The sequence below is a fragment of the Bombus terrestris genome, chromosome 11, assembly GCF_910591885.1.
Source record: "Bombus terrestris chromosome 11, iyBomTerr1.2, whole genome shotgun sequence".
Lineage (NCBI taxonomy): Eukaryota > Metazoa > Arthropoda > Insecta > Hymenoptera > Apidae > Bombus > Bombus terrestris.
This window is the reverse complement of record NC_063279.1, coordinates 16849806-16868863: the sequence shown is the minus strand read 5'-3', so window position 1 is coordinate 16868863 and position 19058 is coordinate 16849806. Positions and strand designations below refer to the sequence as shown.

General features: G+C 25.8%; 2 protein-coding genes and 1 long non-coding RNA gene across 6 annotated transcripts in view; 2 read left to right on the top strand and 1 right to left on the bottom strand.

Annotated features, from left to right (window-relative positions):
• LOC100651256 lies at positions 1 to 10025 on the top strand. The gene is made up of 10 exons (XM_003399392.3): positions 1 to 107; positions 2244 to 2358; positions 2755 to 3128; positions 3474 to 3675; positions 4479 to 4627; positions 5424 to 5783; positions 7116 to 7270; positions 8574 to 8857; positions 9122 to 9378; positions 9696 to 10025. Exons 2-10 carry the CDS (start codon positions 2271 to 2273, stop codon positions 9867 to 9869), a joined length of 2043 nt encoding a protein of 680 aa, XP_003399440.2. The 5' UTR covers positions 1 to 107; positions 2244 to 2270; the 3' UTR covers positions 9870 to 10025.
• A 134-nt stretch (positions 10026 to 10159) lies between these two features.
• On the bottom strand, positions 10160 to 11961 carry LOC110119678. 3 transcript variants are annotated; one of them, XR_007225658.1, is made up of 3 exons: positions 11833 to 11961; positions 11065 to 11768; positions 10160 to 10625 (listed from the first exon to the last, which is right to left on the bottom strand). It is a non-coding gene; the product is annotated as an uncharacterized LOC110119678 (long non-coding RNA). The 3 variants fall into 3 exon arrangements; XR_007225659.1 differs by having other exon boundaries at positions 11859 to 11947; XR_002308171.2 differs by having other exon boundaries at positions 11065 to 11961.
• An 842-nt stretch (positions 11962 to 12803) lies between these two features.
• Positions 12804 to 19058, top strand: part of LOC100650974 (dnaJ homolog subfamily C member 5) — a 31751-nt gene continuing 25496 nt past the window's right edge. Inside the window, exons 1-4 of one of the 2 annotated variants that reach the window (XM_003399390.4) lie at positions 12804 to 13008; positions 13980 to 14118; positions 14654 to 14806; positions 15101 to 15232. In XM_003399390.4, coding sequence (XP_003399438.2) covers positions 12989 to 13008; positions 13980 to 14118; positions 14654 to 14806; positions 15101 to 15232 — 444 coding nt within the window. In that variant the 5' untranslated portion in view covers positions 12804 to 12988. The remainder of the gene's footprint in view (positions 13009 to 13979; positions 14119 to 14653; positions 14807 to 15100; positions 15233 to 19058) is intronic. The other variant, XM_003399391.4, reaches the window with a different exon arrangement.

Genomic DNA, 19058 nt, shown 5'->3' with positions numbered 1-19058 from the left:
CGAATACTAAAGCAGCGCCAGTTTTATTAACTTTCTTTTAGGTATCACGTGGAAAAGTAAATTCCATTTAGTGAATCGTACTCATCACATACGGATCTACCGAATAAGTAGGTGCCATTGTTTCTAATCTTGATCTACTTTTGAATTTTTAATTTTATTTATATAAATCAATAACGATATAGAATTATAAAAATTTGGCTATTAAACTAATATTCAAACTTTTACCAAAGTTATTTGCAAAATTTATTGGTTTATAAAATTAAAAGAAAATAGTCAATTTTTTATAGTAATATCCTGTACAAATAACATAAATTCTAAATCATGAAATATCTAAAATATTAATTAATTATTACATTGAAAATAAGATTTATCTGTTTTCCATATAAAATAATTATTTTCCATTTTTTTATGCTATTTTGTATTTTGTGGTTAGTACCTTTCCTTGTTATATCAATTTTCTCATTAATCATAATAATTTATTTATTTATATTATAATATAAATTATATTATAATTATATAATAATATTATATATAATATAATATATATAATATAATATTATATATATTATAATACTATAATATTATAATATTATAATATAATTTTTTCATCAATTTTTTGTAATTCTTCATCGTTAGTTTGTGTAATTTGTTTATCTGTGTTTCATAGAAATATCAACGTCAACAAATATATCACGTTTTATACATTACAATTTTTTGATGTATTTTTTATATAAGTATCATTTTTTCTTCATCCTTTGGCAAAATGAAAGCTATTTATCACTATCTTCTGTAATTTATTTTGACAGATACGTTATACAGACTTAACAACAAATCACAACAAACATATAAATTACCAACAAATTTTTTGTTACATTATTCATTTAAAGAATATTATCGTCGATTAATATATAATATTGTATTTATTCAAAATACTGATATACATTCTTTTTAATCAGAATTATTTTGTAAAGAATTGTTTATTTTTGTATTTATTCAAAATACCGATATACATTCTTTTTAATCAGAATTATTTTGTAAGAGAATTGTTTATTTTTAACACACATACGGAAATTTCCGGATGAACAAAGAAACACGACATGTATATTTTTCTGAATTTTATTTTCGTAAATGATTATTAAATATACGGTAAAACTAAAAAATATAAATTTATAATCAGCAATGAGTGTGCATAAAATAAAGGTATTCTACGTTGATATATTTGGTTGTAATAATCGCTATTAATTTGTTAAAAGAATGATACATACATATGAATCTTACATTATAAATCTTAGATCAAAACTTTGAACGTCCGTGACATTTAAATCTTTTGGTTACACCGGCTGTAGTTGTGGGAATCGAGTTTTTAATTTTTATGATAATTTTTAAATAACTACATTTTTATAAAAATAACTACATTCTTGATACACGTTAATAGATTATAAACTAGCGAGGAAATTAGATTTTCAATGTAATTTTAAACAAAGAAAACTTTTGGAAATTGAAATTTATTTAGTTTTTTGTAAATTATTCATATTTATGTACATAAGTTATGTTACAACATACTTGCAAATATCCGAAAAGGATATTAACTAAACTCCCCATCATCCATAGAACGCAAATCCTATAAAATTGAAGAGATAGTTTAATTTATTTGTATTCGTTTGTTCATTGAAAAGATTATACAATTTTCTAAAATATTATCTATAAATAGTAATTGCTAATAAAATAGACGAAGAATTAACTATGAGGAAGGGAGAAAGGGAGATAGAGAGGCAAAGTGAAACACTCTCGAGGTCGACGAAAGAATGACGTGAGCTCCAAAATATCATTCTTGGAATGTAGGACATTAGAAAAGTAAAAATCAAGAATCTCTGTATGTGTGTATTCCTTTCTCTTTCGATCGAGACGATGTGGCCTGGATCAGCTATTTCCGGGTGATGGGTCTTCCTTTTTCCATAAATTAAAATTAATGCTTTTCACCACTTTGCCCAAACGTCAGCATCCTTATACATGTACATTTTCTTCGTATTTAGTCATGGAACGTGTCAGTCTTTTATATTTACTTTCAATTTTCTTATTATCTCTTTTATCTTATTGCATTTATTTATTTTTTTGTCTTCATGTTTATGTATCTTATATGTAATTAATTCTAACTCTATTTTGTCTCTTATAATGTTAAAGCATCTTGACTAAAGATTACAATTTTTTGCCCTCTTACATCGCTCGTTTTATAATCTTTACAGACATACATAGAAGAAACACAAAGAAAGATGCTTATCAGGTCATTAATATTTATTGCTATTATTTTTTCAACAAATGGATTGCCTTACTCGCCTCAAACCAAAAATCCTTACACAGGTCTGTACATTTGATATTTTAATATTTATGTAGTTCTATGCAAACTATTAAGGAGATTTCTCGATAGGAGATAAGCTTTCTTTCCTATATTTATACATATTTATTTATTCAAAACAAAAATATTACTTTAGATACTATCGTATCGGTCAATAATGATTTATTAAATTATTTTCTTATACATAGCTATGTAAAACCTAATATGAAATACTAAAAACATGAATTTCTGAGTATTTTTTTTTTTTTTTTTTTGCCAATTGTTTTGGTATTTCTTTCAGTTTATAGAAAAATCTCGTCTTTTCTCTTGTTAAATCACTTTTATTTAATGTAAATTTTTATATAAAATGAAAGTTAAGTTTTGTATTGTTGTCGTTATCAATCGTCCTTTTATTTGCATAGCATATCAAAATTCTGAACAAAAATCCATATTTCAAATTCCCGGACAACCAGAAGTAATATTTCAATCTCCTGAACAACAACATGCGATATTTCAAATACCTGAACAACAAGAAGTAATATTTCAACCAGAACAAGATGGTGTAATATTTGAAAATTCTCGGCAAAAGATGATAGTTGAAAATCCTAAACAAGACACCAATCAAAACCAAGCTCATCGAGGTCAATTTGCTTCCGATGGTTTAAAATTCGCCGAACAGGACACTGATTTTATAATTAGCTGTAGTGGATTGAATAGAATTTGCGTTAACAAAAAAGATTGTGTAAATGGTTATATTCACTCAAGTAAAAGCACTACTTACTCTTCATCCATCAAGGTAAACTTATTCGTATTTTTTCAAAATAGTACTACTAGCTATAGTATGATGCAGTTCATTTAAAGAATTTATAATTGTTATTTTAATTAGAATGCTTTCATCAATTTAGTAGAAAAAGTTGGGATACGAATGTTCCTGTTTCTTTTTTAAACGTTACTCCGTAATCTTAGTTTTAATAATAACGTGATAGATCGTTTTCTTATTGCTTCAAAAATATGAGAAATTTAATTTTAGTTCATTAAAAGCTTTTAAAAAATTGTACAACGATATTTTTCGTAACAGATTTTAGATTTTACGTGCATCAATCATTAACAGATGTTATTTTCTTAACATTTCTCTTAATAGACTCAACAATGCAGGATACATGATCAAGTTTGTTGCATGATTACAAAAGAATTTGAAAGGAAATTGAAAACGTCTGGCAAAAATGTAAAAGATAATTCTAATAATATAAATTATCAAACTGGGCAATCATCCATAGGCTATAACCAGGTTGCAGTAACTAAAGAAAGGAATGAGCCAAATATTTTTGGATCTTCTATGCAAAGTATATTAATTTAACTTTCGTTAATTTAACTTAACATTGATAACGATAATATGCAATAACAGCTTATATATAATTTTAAGCTTGAAAGTGGTTACAACATATACAACAAATATACATGTACACATATGCACAATACCACATATACATATTTACACGATATAGAATTTTATAAATTAGATTTTAATTAACGAAGGTAAAACGAAAAATGATCTTATTTTCTTTCCAACAGCAAATTACTTTTTACAGTAATTTAAAAAATATATATTGTGAGATTATTAGCACAATCCACTATTCGTTTAGAAAATATTTGCTGTCCTACGTAACTAAGAAATTCGAGAAAATAACAAATTTTATATCTAGTACAATAATAAACGTTAAAAATAACGCGCTTATAACGACATTGCTGAACAGGATCAGATACATCTTAAAAGAGATTTCTAACTTAAAGACCATCAACCTTGATGCGTTCCATTTCTATTTCGAAATTCTGTCGATATAGTTGATATACTAAAATGCTCAAACTAGGATTGTAGCTATCCATATTTCTCGAAAAAAACAACTCGTAACATATTATAGCTTATTCTATATTCATAGTTTTCTAAATATTATGCAACCAAAGAATATGTATTTTAGCAAGTCGTATAAATTATTCAATTTCTTAATTTTCTGGTTGCTAAATAAAATAATTGGTATCGTTAACATTAGTTGTAACGCAATGCATGAGATAACATAATACTACTAGGGAATATCTTATTGCGACAACAATTTAATAACATTCTTCATTGAAATATCAAAATATTTAGGCGCTTTTGCAATTCCGACCCATATACAGCTTGGATGTGCAGCAGCGCTTATATGCGTTGAAGAGAAGTTCTGCACTATGGACGGAATGATCAGTCCAGAGCCTGTTGTTCTGTCGGAAAAGCAACTTCTTCGACGTGTGCCAATGAGTGTGAGTAAAAATTACCGTGAGTAAAAATTACCGATTAAAAATACCGCGAATAAAAATAACAAATATTCAAAATGTAGAGTTCACAACGTCCAGTCTTAGGGAGTCCTCAGGTGATCAATAATATTGACAATATTTCAAGGTTTTCAACGAAAATACAACTTGTCAATAAATAAATATTGACAATATTGTATTGATAATACATATTGATTTTTTTAGTCGAGAACCTTGAACATATTGAACATATATTGACAAGATATATTGATAGACCGAGGGCACCTTTGCAGATACAATCGTATTTTCATGACTTCAAGGAGTTATAGAAAAAGATTAAATATCAAATAGAGAAATGTAATACAATATATATAAATATAAATTCCGCATAAAAATTTTCTTGTCGAAATATATCTGTAAATATATTTAAAATTGAAATATACCGATAGACGCATTGTTTTAAAATTATACTTGCAACTTAGTGGTACATATGTACTACTATTATATTTCATTAAATAGAACACCGATGTAGTGTAAGATTTATACTGATTTTAAAATTATCTTCGAAGGTAAAAATATGTAGTAATATTGTAATAGTTGTATTATAATACAAATAAACAGTACTCATTTGGACATAAGAACATTGAAAATACAAGTAAAAGATTTACTAAAGAAATAATCTTTAGTAAATATAAATTAATAAATCTTTAAGTTTTTAATTTAGGCACAGAATATTTGAAGATAAATATTTTTATTGAATTTTCGAAACTCAGCTTACAAGAAACGTTGTTATACTTGTTCATAGAGTTGCAAAAATCCTGATAATGGAATAATTGGCAAATGTTGTCGGGATCCAAACTACGTAGATCCTTGGCCAACAGGCAATCTTCCGGCAAATTACTCCGGTGGATTTGACGAACAAGGATTTCCAACGTTTATGAATGTTGTAAAAGTAAAACTACCCAATACACCTGTAAAAACTACCAAAGTACCTACAAACAATCGCAATGTAGAGCATTCTAAAGAAGTTGAGCCAGTGTTAATACCAGAAAATTCCGATATTTCTACGAAAAAAGTATTTTTAGTTCCTCCAAATACGGGCACAAATCACAAAAGTGGTTTTCACACGCTGGAAACAAGATTAAGATGTGGTATTAGAAATAAGGTAAGTATCTTTAAATAAGTGTCAGTAAATGCGACAAATTCTACTTCCTTTGTGCCAATTTTTATAACGAAATTATCAAAACCGACTAAAAAATCAAATAGCCGAAATTTATATAATATAAAAATAAAAAAGATTGTAGTAACAATGTAAACCGAGTCACTTTTCATGCCCGGAGGGCTGACAAAAATAAGCTATTATTCATACTATTGTTATTATTATTAAATAGAAACAATAACTGTATATAATTTTATACATATACATATAATTAAATATACAATAACGTTATGACGTTATCATCGAAGGGCAGTGCAGTACGCGACAGAAACAAGCTATGCTAAACTCACAGAATTTCTTACCAAAAGCTTTTCTTACCGAATTTCTTGACTTTTCACCACAGTAAAACTCGACATTTCATTTTGAAAGACAAATTAATAAAATTTATGAGCTAGATGGCGTCATTTAAATGTCAAGTGACTAAGTGTACACATACATACAAAATTATAAATATTTTTATAAGTACACATTCAGCTTGTTTTTGTAAACAGTTAGCAGTAGTTTGTATATTTTTGTGTTTTCAATATATTCCCACGTTCGACAAAATAATGCATCGCACATAAAAACCATATATTTTTATTTTTATAATTATCAAGCCGTCCCCTTGTCTCTTCTAATTTTGCTATGAACGGAAATTTATTTTGTACATTACAAAATATTTTTATTGAATTATCGTTAAACTGTAATATCTATATAAATTATCGCAATGTAGAATACTTTTATTATATAAGCGTATGCCATAAAACGTAAAAGCAGTATATGTAGAACGTATTTCTATTTCAATTTTCTATGAAAATGAAATAAAATAAAAGAAGAAACTTTCTCATTTTTATGCGAACTCCTTCGTAAATGTACAAGTAGATATGTATCTATGCATACTACATTAAAATCATGAAATTCAAACATGTTTAACACGTGCAATGTGTGAAGGAGTCAAAAAATGTTAATTGTTTTTTCGAAGTATGCTTCGCTTTATTTTCAACGAACATCTCAATTTTATTATATCGTAATTGATTGTAATTATAATGTTTCGATATTTACACATATTAATCGAGTCGTATCTTTTAAAAGAATGTAAATTACAATAATACAGAGAACAATAATCGGTGTAATAAAACGTTCGAAAAAAAATTAGGATATCAATAAAACAATTTAACATATTACAAGTACGTTATTTCTTAACATAAGAAATTTAAATATGCAACAATATGAAACAATTAACGTTCTGAATATGAATAAATAAGAAATATTTTTAAAAGGATTGTTCTCTGTTGTCAGGTATTGAAACAATCACAAGAAACGGACTCCAAAACAGTTTTTGCAGAGATTCCATGGCAAGCGATGGTTTTACATTTAAAGGAACGGAAAATTCTCTGTTCTGGTGTTCTAATTGGAGCTCAAGATGTATTAACAGCAGCTAATTGCATCTACGGGTAAGCATACTAAATATAAAAACAGACAATAATAATTAATTACACAGATCAAAATATGCCTGGAAATATTCATATATTTTTCTTGTATTATTTTCCCCGGAAGTTTCAGTTTCACTTAAAAATTTTGTTGAGATGGAAAGTAGAAGAAATAAATAAAAATAATATTTTCATAAACTAATAAATATATATATATATATTCGTTTTACTTGAATTTTTAGCTTAAATTTATTGTCTATTTTCGATAATTTAGCGAGAATTTGCTACTACAGAACAATATCTCAATTAAACACAAGTTAACTTCATCATAACTTACAAATTACATATTAGAAACGGTACAACAAATAGATACTGTTATATAGTTATATAATATAATAATATTATATAGAGTGGATAGGAGGGGAGGTAGATATATAAGAAAAGAGAGATAGACAAGGAAAAAAGTTTAGATAGATATAAGGGAGGAGGCAATAAGGTGATAACGCCATAAGACTGATAGAATGTAAAAAGCGTAATAGATAAGCGAAATGTAAAATCGAATGCTCGTCCAAAGCCGAAAGGCACGAACTAAGTAATAATAATAATATAATAATATTATATATTATAATAGAAGTTTATATAATGTAATAGTATTATGTAATATATTATATTATTATATTATATAAACTTCTATAGGCCTAAAGTATTCATAGTAGAAAAGGATAAAAAATTTTCCGAAAACGGATTCGTGAAGCTACTCAATAAATAGTAAAAAGTCATCGAAAAAAAGAAGGTGTATGCATTATTCAATAAAATGCAGATTTTATGAATCATGAAAATATTTTATCTTTAAAATTTTTTTAAATTTCGTAACGAAATTTCCGAATGATCCACCCACAAAATTTAAGCGAAGAATGTAGCATAGTCACCATATTTGGAAAGGTATACGCAACTTCGTATTAAAATCTCTGAGAATATAGGAACATATACAAATGATGTAACCTAAGATACTTTCAGGCATTTAAAATTCAGATACATTTTTAGAACTATTATCAAAAACATGACCGAATATTACAATATATTTTTATTAAATAAAAGGTATTTTTTCTATTACAAATAATGACCTCTTTCGTGGTACATGGATATCGCGTTTTCTGTTAAAAGTGAAATTTATTTTTTATAGTAATTATATTTATTAAGCTTTATTATTTTTTGCATTTAATTATTTAACTTTAATATTACTGTTTGTAAGATATATGTAGTTAGCTTAGAATAAACTGTTATCATTTTATTTTCTTCATCAAAATATTTTATATTATTATTCAAGTCTGCTGCCGGAAGATATTTTGATAAAATTGGGAGAATGGAAATTGGGGTACGAATTAAAACATGAGGAACCATTGCCTTTCCAAATCATCAATGTATCATCCATCAGTATACATCCTTATTATGAAGGAAAACCTGGAGAATACGACCTCGCAATGTTGCATCTCGAAAGTCCCATTATATTCGACCGTCATATAAGTCCCATATGTCTACCTGATTCAAACCATTTACTCCAAAATAATAAATTGTGCATTGCCACCGGTTGGGGAAAGTCCATTCTTCAAGGTAATTAAGCGAGGAATATCGTCTATTATATTTAAATAAATAATTTACACGTAAATAAAAAGTTAAATATTGTTTATCATAATAATGTTACTTCTTTCATAATTCCGATTTTGTTTTCGAGTACAGTCTTGCATAAAAATTTTATTATTTTTGTATATATGTTACTGTATGATGTTATTATGATTATATTTATCTTTGAGAATCAAGATAATCCGGAACTTAATCCAAATTAAATGATTAAGTACATAAATATTTCTGTTTTAGCACATTATGCTGGTGCAATCATGCATGCAATTAGCATGAACATACTATCCAGAGAACGTTGCAACAATGTGCTATTACTAAGCACAAATCTTAGAATTAATGTTACAAATGGGACTATCTGTGCTGCACCCAAAGAAGAAACAAATAATATTTGTGACACAGATGTTGGGGGACCTCTTGCTTGTCAAAATGAGCATGGTGTCTATGAATTAGTTGGAATTTATAGTCAAGATACAGGATGCTATCCATCAAATCAAGTAAGATAATGATATTATCATATATTACTGAAGATATTACTATTCATATCTACATTAATATTATTAATTACAATAATAAAGAAATAGAAAAAGATATGTTTCGAATACTGTTTTTGTATTTTTGTGTTTGTTAATATAATTACTCATATTAGTTATAGGAATCAATTAATATTCGAATATCACATGCTACTTTTATATTAAATTAATAAATCAATTTTAATATATTTTATTATTTATATTACATTATATTTATATTATATTATTATATTTTAAAATCAGAAAAAGATAAATACAAATTCTCTGTTTTATATTTTTAGGTTGCTACGTTTGCTTCATTAGATATAACATGGCTAAAGAAAATCATATCCAGCTCTACAGTTGAAGGAAACAAAATAAATATCAAATATGATGCAAACAATGAAAATTCATCGTCAAGTGATTACAGGAAGAGCACTTTGATTACAGATAATCAATATCTACCTCCACGTTAAAAATTTATTGACTAATATTTTTTTTCCTTAATATTTAATACTCTCTATTTTTTTGTATTATATAATAATTATTAATAAAATTGTTATCTTTGGGAAGTATCTTAGCATAAGAATTTACAATTACATTTTATTCTACTTTACAAATTACTGTTAATCTTATATATTGGGTAATAGCTTTAGGAAAAAAATAAAAGATTAATTCTGTAGCTGTTTGAATTAATACGTTACAATCCTGTCATCAGAATCACCTCTAAATTGATTTACTAGTAACTTAATATATATCGAATGAATAAGTGGACATTTGTCTCTTTATTTTTTTACAAACTTATATAATATGTATCAATTTCTATACAGGATAATAGATATTTCTAATCTTTCAAAAAAATAGCTTATACCACCACTAAAGAGTTTTTCTCATGAAGGAATATGTTAAACTGTATCTGTCTGCTTAATCGACACCATCCATAAATTTTATGTAATATAGAATATTAGATTTTTCTATAATAATTTTAATATCATCCCATAGTATCCTTCTGACAGAACTCATTCCACCATTGTCCCAATTTGCCAACATTGGTATAATCTGCTTATTTTTCAAAACCAGGATCAAAGTATTATTTCCTTAACACTTAGCCAACCGAATGGGGAGATCTCCCCTCTGTGAAGAACATCGCTGGGTGACCGAATGAGATCTCCCTTTTTGATTTTAGCAATGCGTTTTCTCTTTTGTTGTTGTTATTATTAGTTATTGTTTACCTGGAATTGTTCCCAATTAATTGCGTCATTTTTTCTGCTTTTATAAAGTACAGTATATAATAAAATACACCAATTTAGTGGTGTTAAAATTAATTAAAAAGTTACACTATCAGTTATGACTAAATAAAGTTATAATCGAATGATGTCACACTGTAAAAAAATATTAAAATGCACTATGCATTTTTTATTTCACGTTCAAGTCGTGTTATTTATCTTTAGTCATCTTTAATGTTTTTAATTTTACCTATATTTTTTATGCTTTTAATATATATTTTTAATTTGATGTTTCGTATAAACAATATATGGAATCGTTAAATAAAATTATTACCGCAAAATATAATTAACCACTTAAATAATTTTTAGACTTCTTTGTTTTTTAAGTAATGAATATTAGTCCTTGATATTTGGAAAAATGCGCGGTGGACAGCGTATAGGTTACCTTGTCCGAGGGCGGTGGAAACGCGCGGTGAAAATAGCTCGCTATGGCACGTGCGGTTGGCTAAATGTTAACATGCTACTATAGATGTTTCATTCTATTTTATCTTTTATGACAATCTTTTTCTATTTGTTTGAATATTTTCTGCGAATTTGTTTGGTTAGATAACACTTTATCTTGTATAATTTTTTGGGCAAAGAACAGCTTGTATAATAGTCACTGAACATGCGGTGTCCTTGAGAAACTGGAGCTTTATCCAATAGCGTTTTATATAAGAGTAAAGAAATTGTAGTTGACACTGGAAGATCAATTCTTATCAACTGTTCTGTTGACAATAGACTATTATCAAAGTACCACAATACTGCAAATGTATCCTGTTTCAAAGTCTATTATTATTTTTATTTTTTATTTTTCATTTGATTGGCTTCTCTGGGTTCTAGGTAATAAAAGAAACTGTCTCCTTGTATTTCACAACTACAGAGATATTTTCACCCGGCACAAAATAAAACAAAAGTTTTGAGTTTATGTATTTCAAATAACAACTCAACTCTTCTCTGCAAACAAGTTCTTATGCTTCCGTCTTCCTTTTGAAACTGTCATCAAATGAAGTATCCATAAAATTTGGGTGAACCTATCCTAGGTAAATGTATTGGAAGAAAAAATCTGACCGATATCATTTGTTAATCAATATCCTTGAATATTGGAACCTGAAATATTGCATTGTACCTATATATATAATTATTCCAATGGGAGTCCATAGATAAATCTAACCTAAACCTAAGCGGTATCTAACCCACATCAAAGAGCACATAACAATCCTTATCTCGAAAACTAAAGCCGAGCAGCAGTTATATGTTATATGTATGTAGGAAAAAGTTGTCCAAAATCATGATCCTGACAACATATTTGAAAATCATCGAGAGATTGCCATAATAATTATAATAGTTTAAAATACAATATAATAATAATAATAATAATAATAATAATATTAATAGAACAATGCTGTACTATGAAATCTAAAAGAAACGACTATTTATTTTAGAATGTTATCTGTTTATATACAAAACAGTGACTACTAGTACAAGGTACAATATAACCTATCTGGTACTTATAACAGCTACAAACTACAAGCTGCAACCTATCATTCTTTCCTTCGGTCTTAATTATAAAACAAAATGTTAGATATCGAACCGTTGCTTTGCATACAAGAAAACGTAAAATCAGCTATTGTCGCCTCTCGATTCTGGAGTGCAAAGAATTAATACCAATCAAATACGTAAAATAATTTAACAATAAACGACCGAAATTATGATAAGAGACATTGTAACACATTGGTAGTTTAATATATATATCATAATTTGGATAAAATGTATATATGTGTAAAATGTATATATGTGTATATTACTATCTTAAATAAAGCTATATATGTAATCACTATTGTAATTTATCATTGAATATTGATTTTTTAATTTACTAATTTAAACCTTTTTTTTATTAAAAAATCTAAATTTTCTTATCTTAACAACATTTCATTTCTTTATAATATTTTATGGATTTAGGAACCTATCTTGTACATATATATGAAAACAAAATATGCAATATAGTATTTACAAATAAGTAGCGATTAAGTTAAATATGCAGTTAACTGTGCGTCTAATTGAAATAATATGCATGAATAGTTTCAAACTTCATTTATACTTCTTAAATTTATACTTTCAGTGGCGCCAATTTGGTGCAACTGTGTCCACTTTTGGTACTAAAATATTGAATCCTTTTCTCTGCTATCATCCGATACAACATCTATTCAAAAAGACGTTCATTTAATGACGAAAATCATGTATCTGTAATACAGGACGACGAAAGTTTGAAATACTTAGTAAAAAATTAATTCTACTTTTCGTATCATCGAGTAACGCTACTATTAAACATGGATAAAAGAAAGATGTCGTGAGTACTTTACCACCCTTGCCTAAAATTTTGCGTTTTAAATTATTTCTTTACTTTAAAAAAATTACGTTGTTTTATTTCAATGGAAATTAACATAAACTTTTCCACTGAATTTGGTGCATATCTTTTAGGAATTGAAAATCTTGCAAAATTAGAAAAATTCTAGGTTATTCTTCTACTTATTCTTATATGTTTTAATCTCTATTTTTTTATTTACTTTTTATTTTAATTTGTTTGCTTTAACGAAAATAAAAAATGATAATTCTATCAATTGACAGTTTATTCTTTAACGATAAAAATACGTATTTACTAGGTTAATTTGTTGATTTGTGCATACTATTTCAACATAAGTTTGAAGATGACTGTCATTAAAGTTAATTTAGTATTTTATCTTCAGAAATGTCTTATATTTAACCAAATAAATTAATTTATTTAAATTTTAATATGAAAATTGAATGTTAACTGCAACTGTCAAATTTGCAAAATATTTCTTGTACATTTGTAAAAATCAATATAGTGAAATAAAAATTTTAAACTGTGGAGGAAGTGCAGGTTTTCTAGTATTAAGAACAATTATCTGTTTTAAAATAGATTATAACTCATATTTTAATTAATTAAAATCTTTTAAAGTATATGTTAAATAATTTTTTATAAACTTTTTTATACAATTAGATTATTATATTAATAATAATATGATATTTCTATGGCAAGAACCTGGACATTTTTAAATATCTTCTTTATTAAAATTAAATTTCTATTACATAAATATATTTTTTTATAAGTAAAAATATATATGTCAGAGTCTTTTTTTTATTATTCCATGTTATATATGGACTACAATAAATTAATCTTATAGTCTAAATTTAAACATTTCTCAATGTAATTTTGAAAATAATATTTGATAATTGACAAGTTATGCTTAGGATAGAAATTGATAATTAATTGATTCATTAACATCTTATTTGTTTTAGGACAGCAGGAGATTCCCTGTATCAAATATTAGAAATTCCAAAAACTGCCACCCCTGAAGAAATTAAAAGGACTTATAGAAAGTTAGCATTAAAATATCATCCTGATAAAAATCCGAATAATCCAGAAGCAGCAGATAAGGTAGAGTTTGATACGATACATTAGAAAAAATTAATATTAATTATATCCATTTTATTTTGATAACAAGTATCTGTTTAACATTTATTTTATTTTAATTTGTCAAAAAATTGCAATCTTTCATATTTGTATGAAAGCAATTTCTTCTTACTTTTCCTATTTTGAGGAGAAATTGCATCTTTTATAGTTTAGTTTGATTCATTTGCTTCCAATTTCATATAATTTCAATTTTTAGTTGTGAGAATAAGTATGCAATTTAACTTTTAATAGAGATGTATATCTTGCTTTCCATATAATAGTTCTATAATTTCCTTAAAAGAGCATGTCTATTCCATAAATTGAACAGTATTCAAATATTTTGTCATAGAACTAAATATGATAACATTTGTTTCCATCCAACTATGTTTTAAAGCCTATTATAATGATGTATGCATATTTAGATAAACCTTATAAATCAGATATGGAAAAAAATTTAATTATTACTTTAACCCAATATAACTATGTAAAGTTCATCTCTTTAAACATAATTATGTTTCAGTTTAAAGAAATAAATAGAGCACATGCTATATTAACAGATTTAACTAAGAGAAATATATATGATAATTATGGATCTCTTGGATTATATGTCGCGGAACAATTTGGTGAAGAAAATGTTAATGCATATTTTGTTGTCACTTCTGGTTGGTGCAAGGTAAGTCTTTATTATAATTTCTAAGTTTTTCTATAAACTAAATATTATTTTAATATTAGCTTTGATTCAAATTTGATAAAATTTTATTAATAGTAATATATAATATACAGATGAGTGAATACAATATCTTTTATTTGTTCAAGTTTATAATATTTTCATTTAATTATGAAATTAATAAACTTACTTTTCAAATTCATAATTTAAATCTTCGATGTCAATATCATGCAACTGATTATATGTTACAAATTTATAATTATCACATTAATTAAAACTAAAAAAATTTGTTATTTGCAGGCACTCTTCATATTTTGTAGTCTGATAACTGCATGTTATTGCTGTTGTTGCTGCTGTTGTTGTTGCAACTTTTGCTGTGGCAAATTTAAGCCAACACCACCAGAAAATAGTGGAGAATACCACAATTTACAGGTAAGATTATTACTTATGTTTCCATTTCTTAAATATTTTATGCCGTGGACAATTATATTGTTTATTCAAAATGAAATTAAAAATATTCTCCATCCGTTCCAATTAATTATCAAATATTAATTGTAGTTTATGCTATCGTATATTTACTAGGAATGTACGAATATAAAAAAGGAAAGGAATTTTTAAAAAATCCATAGCATAATCATTATTTTTGATAAATCAAGGAAATCATTTTTAAATATATTTTATAATACGAAACATTATACTTTTTTAAAATAAATCAACGTTTATCAATTCCTTGAAGTTACTTAAATTAATGGATGATCAAAATAAAAAATATAATTTCAATGACGTTTTTAATATATTTTAGCTTGGAAGAAAATTATATAAGAATTAAAATTCTATCACATACATAAAAATATAAAATATTTTCAATCTTTTAAGAGATTCGTATCTTTTCATATTTTGTTGATTTGCAAGAAAATCCATATGAAGTCCCAAAGTAATTTACAAATGTTGATGTACATTTTTAAAATATCAAATTATATAAAACCCAATATATATATATAATACATAATATATACAAACATAAATAATATATATAGTAAAGCCCCATTAATTAATCTCACAAAATACTACTTAATTGATTAGTCGTTATCCTCATCTCTGGAAAATTCCCCCATGATTCTATCGATTTCGGTTACCGATATTTTTGGGATTCGTATGACACACCCAAAAGCTAGAAAACTGTGTTGTGTAACTTGATACGAAATCAAATGTTTATGAGATAATATATTAATTTAATAATGAATTTTTTATTTATGATCTTTTTTGAATTACATTTTTACGTGAGATCTTCATGATTTTTTCCTACGCTTGGCAAGATAACGGACTGTATCTGTATTTAAAATCAAGTCCTAATCATGATAATTTGTCGCCGAATGGTGCCAATGTTCGAGACTTTAGTGCATAGACATATGTATATATCTATAAAAAAATAACGAAAATGCGTATAAATATCGTAAAATTACGTTGATATTGTGACCAAGCATTCTAGAAAAGATTAATTTTTATTGATCATATTTCATCTTTGATGTGACATTCTATATAAACACGAAATCTGCAAATTATAATAAAAATATAAATTTTTTGTTTGCATTGCATCAAGTGTCCAAATATTTATGCATGATAGTGTACGTCTGTAGAGCTATCCTTGGTAACTAAATATTCATACAGGGGAAGGATTAAATACAATATTACATAACTCTAAAAATTCTTGCAGGTACCAATTTCATCTTTCTTTTTTTCTTTCTTTTATCTTTCTTTTTTCCTTTTTAACTTTTTTGATTAAATGAAACGGAACAATCATCAATAAATTTTTTAGTATTAAAGGGACAATTTTATTTAAAATACTTTTATCAACAACATTTAGTAATAGATAAATAACATTTAGTCGAAGAGTGGTACTCTTTCTTATTCTGCACAATTTGAATTATGACGAAAAATATTTTATTTAAGAATTTCTTTGAGAAGGCAAACAAAAAAAAATATAGGTGAAAAATATGCACTATGTATGTATCCTGAGTATTTTTAATTTGATTATTAATAGTAATTCTTTTCCTTTTTTTTTTTTCAATCTGTTTATTACTTCATGTCATTTAACTTCTTTTAGAAAATGATCTGCCATATTTTAACATACTTATTAATCATATATGAATTATGTATATACATATATAGTAAGAAGATATTGAGATAATATATAGATAATTCTGAATAAGCTGGTTTGCTCACTATGAGTATGTGTTCATTTTGGTTTGATTTATTAGTTTCATCCTTACATACAATATTGCACAAAATTGCTGAAGGAAGACGGAGTATGTATTTATGTGGTTGATATGAACGCGACTTTAAAATTATATCCCTTGCTGTCAAACTTTTTCATCTTGCTTAAACAATATTATCATTTTTTACATTTTTCATAAAACTATCTAAAGCTTATTCTAACAAACAAATGTATTTCTTTTGGAGAGATGTTAAGTTAAAAAAACACTAAAGTTTGCTATTTTTATAAGAACAACTATTAACATGTTTATTTCAGAAATTATTATTACTTTTTATGTTATATTAAATTCTGAATGTAATATTTTTAAAGTTTTATAGTTTTTCTGATTGTAATTTTGCAAGGTGAAGTCGAACGGGACAACCGTATAGGGGCTGATTCAACGTGAAAAAAATAAGTCTAAATATAGAATAGAACTTTTTCATAAAACGATTTATTTTTGAGAAAAATAAATTTGAAAATGTATTATGCAATATAAATATGTAAATATGTTTTCAATTTTTATTCTTTTGAAAATGATGCCATAAACAGAAAATTTTCATTTTATATTTTCAACTTACTTTTACATGTAGAATAACGCTGATCGTTTACTAGTCGATACTTAATTAAGTTTAAGTATTGTTGATAAATTTCCAATCTTTAGTTTCTCGAAAATGAAACATTATATGAAACAATTTTATTCTGTATTTTCGACTTACCTTCCCACGTGGAATTATCATCATCCTGGTTGTATGACCCATCCAGTCTTGCCTTGTAAATTCTAAGACCAAATGTCGATTCGGATTAAAAATGTATGTAGTGAATGTGTTAAACTTAAAAATAACTCTGAGTTTTTTCCCTAAATACTTTGTATAATTACAAAAAAAGAAAGAAAAAAATACAATGACAATTCATATAGGTACATGATGTTCAAATCCTGGTTGTAGATATATGCAAGGATTTTCATCATATACGAACAACAATTTATTAATTAATCTAGAAATTCAATCAATGAATGATCAAGAGAAAACGTTATTAATTTATTAATATTTTTAAATAGTTGCCTATTTTAAATTTATCATTAACTCTTTTAAAATTATCATCTGAAATATCTCTATCATATAATATCTGTATAATTAAAACTGTATGAAAATGTTTTTTACGAGAATTACATAGTTTTATGGAGTAATGGTATGATAGTAATATGGTAGTAATATCTTTACTCTATAAAAATTTATTAGCTTGTCCGAAAAGTTTCTTTCGTTTCATAAGGTGATAACAGATGAACAACAATTTCTGTTTCATATTATTTTATTGAATTAGGTATGATCCATTTCGTTATATTTCTATTATTATGTTCGTGTATAATTCAATAAGCTGATATGAAAGAAAAAACATTGTGCATCTATTATTTTGTTATAGAACGAAAGAAACTTTTCGGACAACCTAATAAATTGTATAAAAATATTAAATCTTGATTACTACATATTTAATTCTAAGACTTCTAAAATTTATGTCACTATTTTATTGGAGTTAAGAACAATATAATACGTGCCATTAAGAAAATAATATTTATCTTAAACCTGAAAACGTTCTACCCAAGGAATAATTATCAACCTGTTGTTATATAATATTTATAAGCAAACATTCTTATATTTTTAAATTGATCAAAGTCAAGTATGTAATAAATGTTAGCCAATTCTTGAACTCTAATAACAATAAGGAGATAATATTTACAATATCCCCCTCTATATAGTTTATAGCTAACTATCATATTAGTTCCTTAACCAACTTTTCATATTATTAAAAACAATGAAATATTATTGTTAACGGTCGCGTTAAATGGATATTTCGTACAATTATTCTGTGTCTAATATTGAATAGTTATTTAATCTTTGATGTAGAGTATGTTCCATCTGGAAATCAATTGATTATTTTATTTCAATTTAATGGTGCAACATATAATTCTTCAACCATTCTCAATGTTTTTTAATGATGTTTGTATCA

Bases quoted from the DNA above. Each gene is read 5' to 3' on its own strand.
- LOC100651256 (XM_003399392.3), top strand. From the start codon at position 2,271: ATGCTTATCAGGTCATTAATATTTATTGCTATTATTTTTTCAACAAAT. The intron at 2,359-2,754 runs GTCTGTACATTT...TTATTTGCATAG, and splicing joins AACCAAAAATCCTTACACAG to CATATCAAAATTCTGAACAA. The intron at 8,858-9,121 runs GTAATTAAGCGA...TTTCTGTTTTAG, and splicing joins GGGAAAGTCCATTCTTCAAG to CACATTATGCTGGTGCAATC.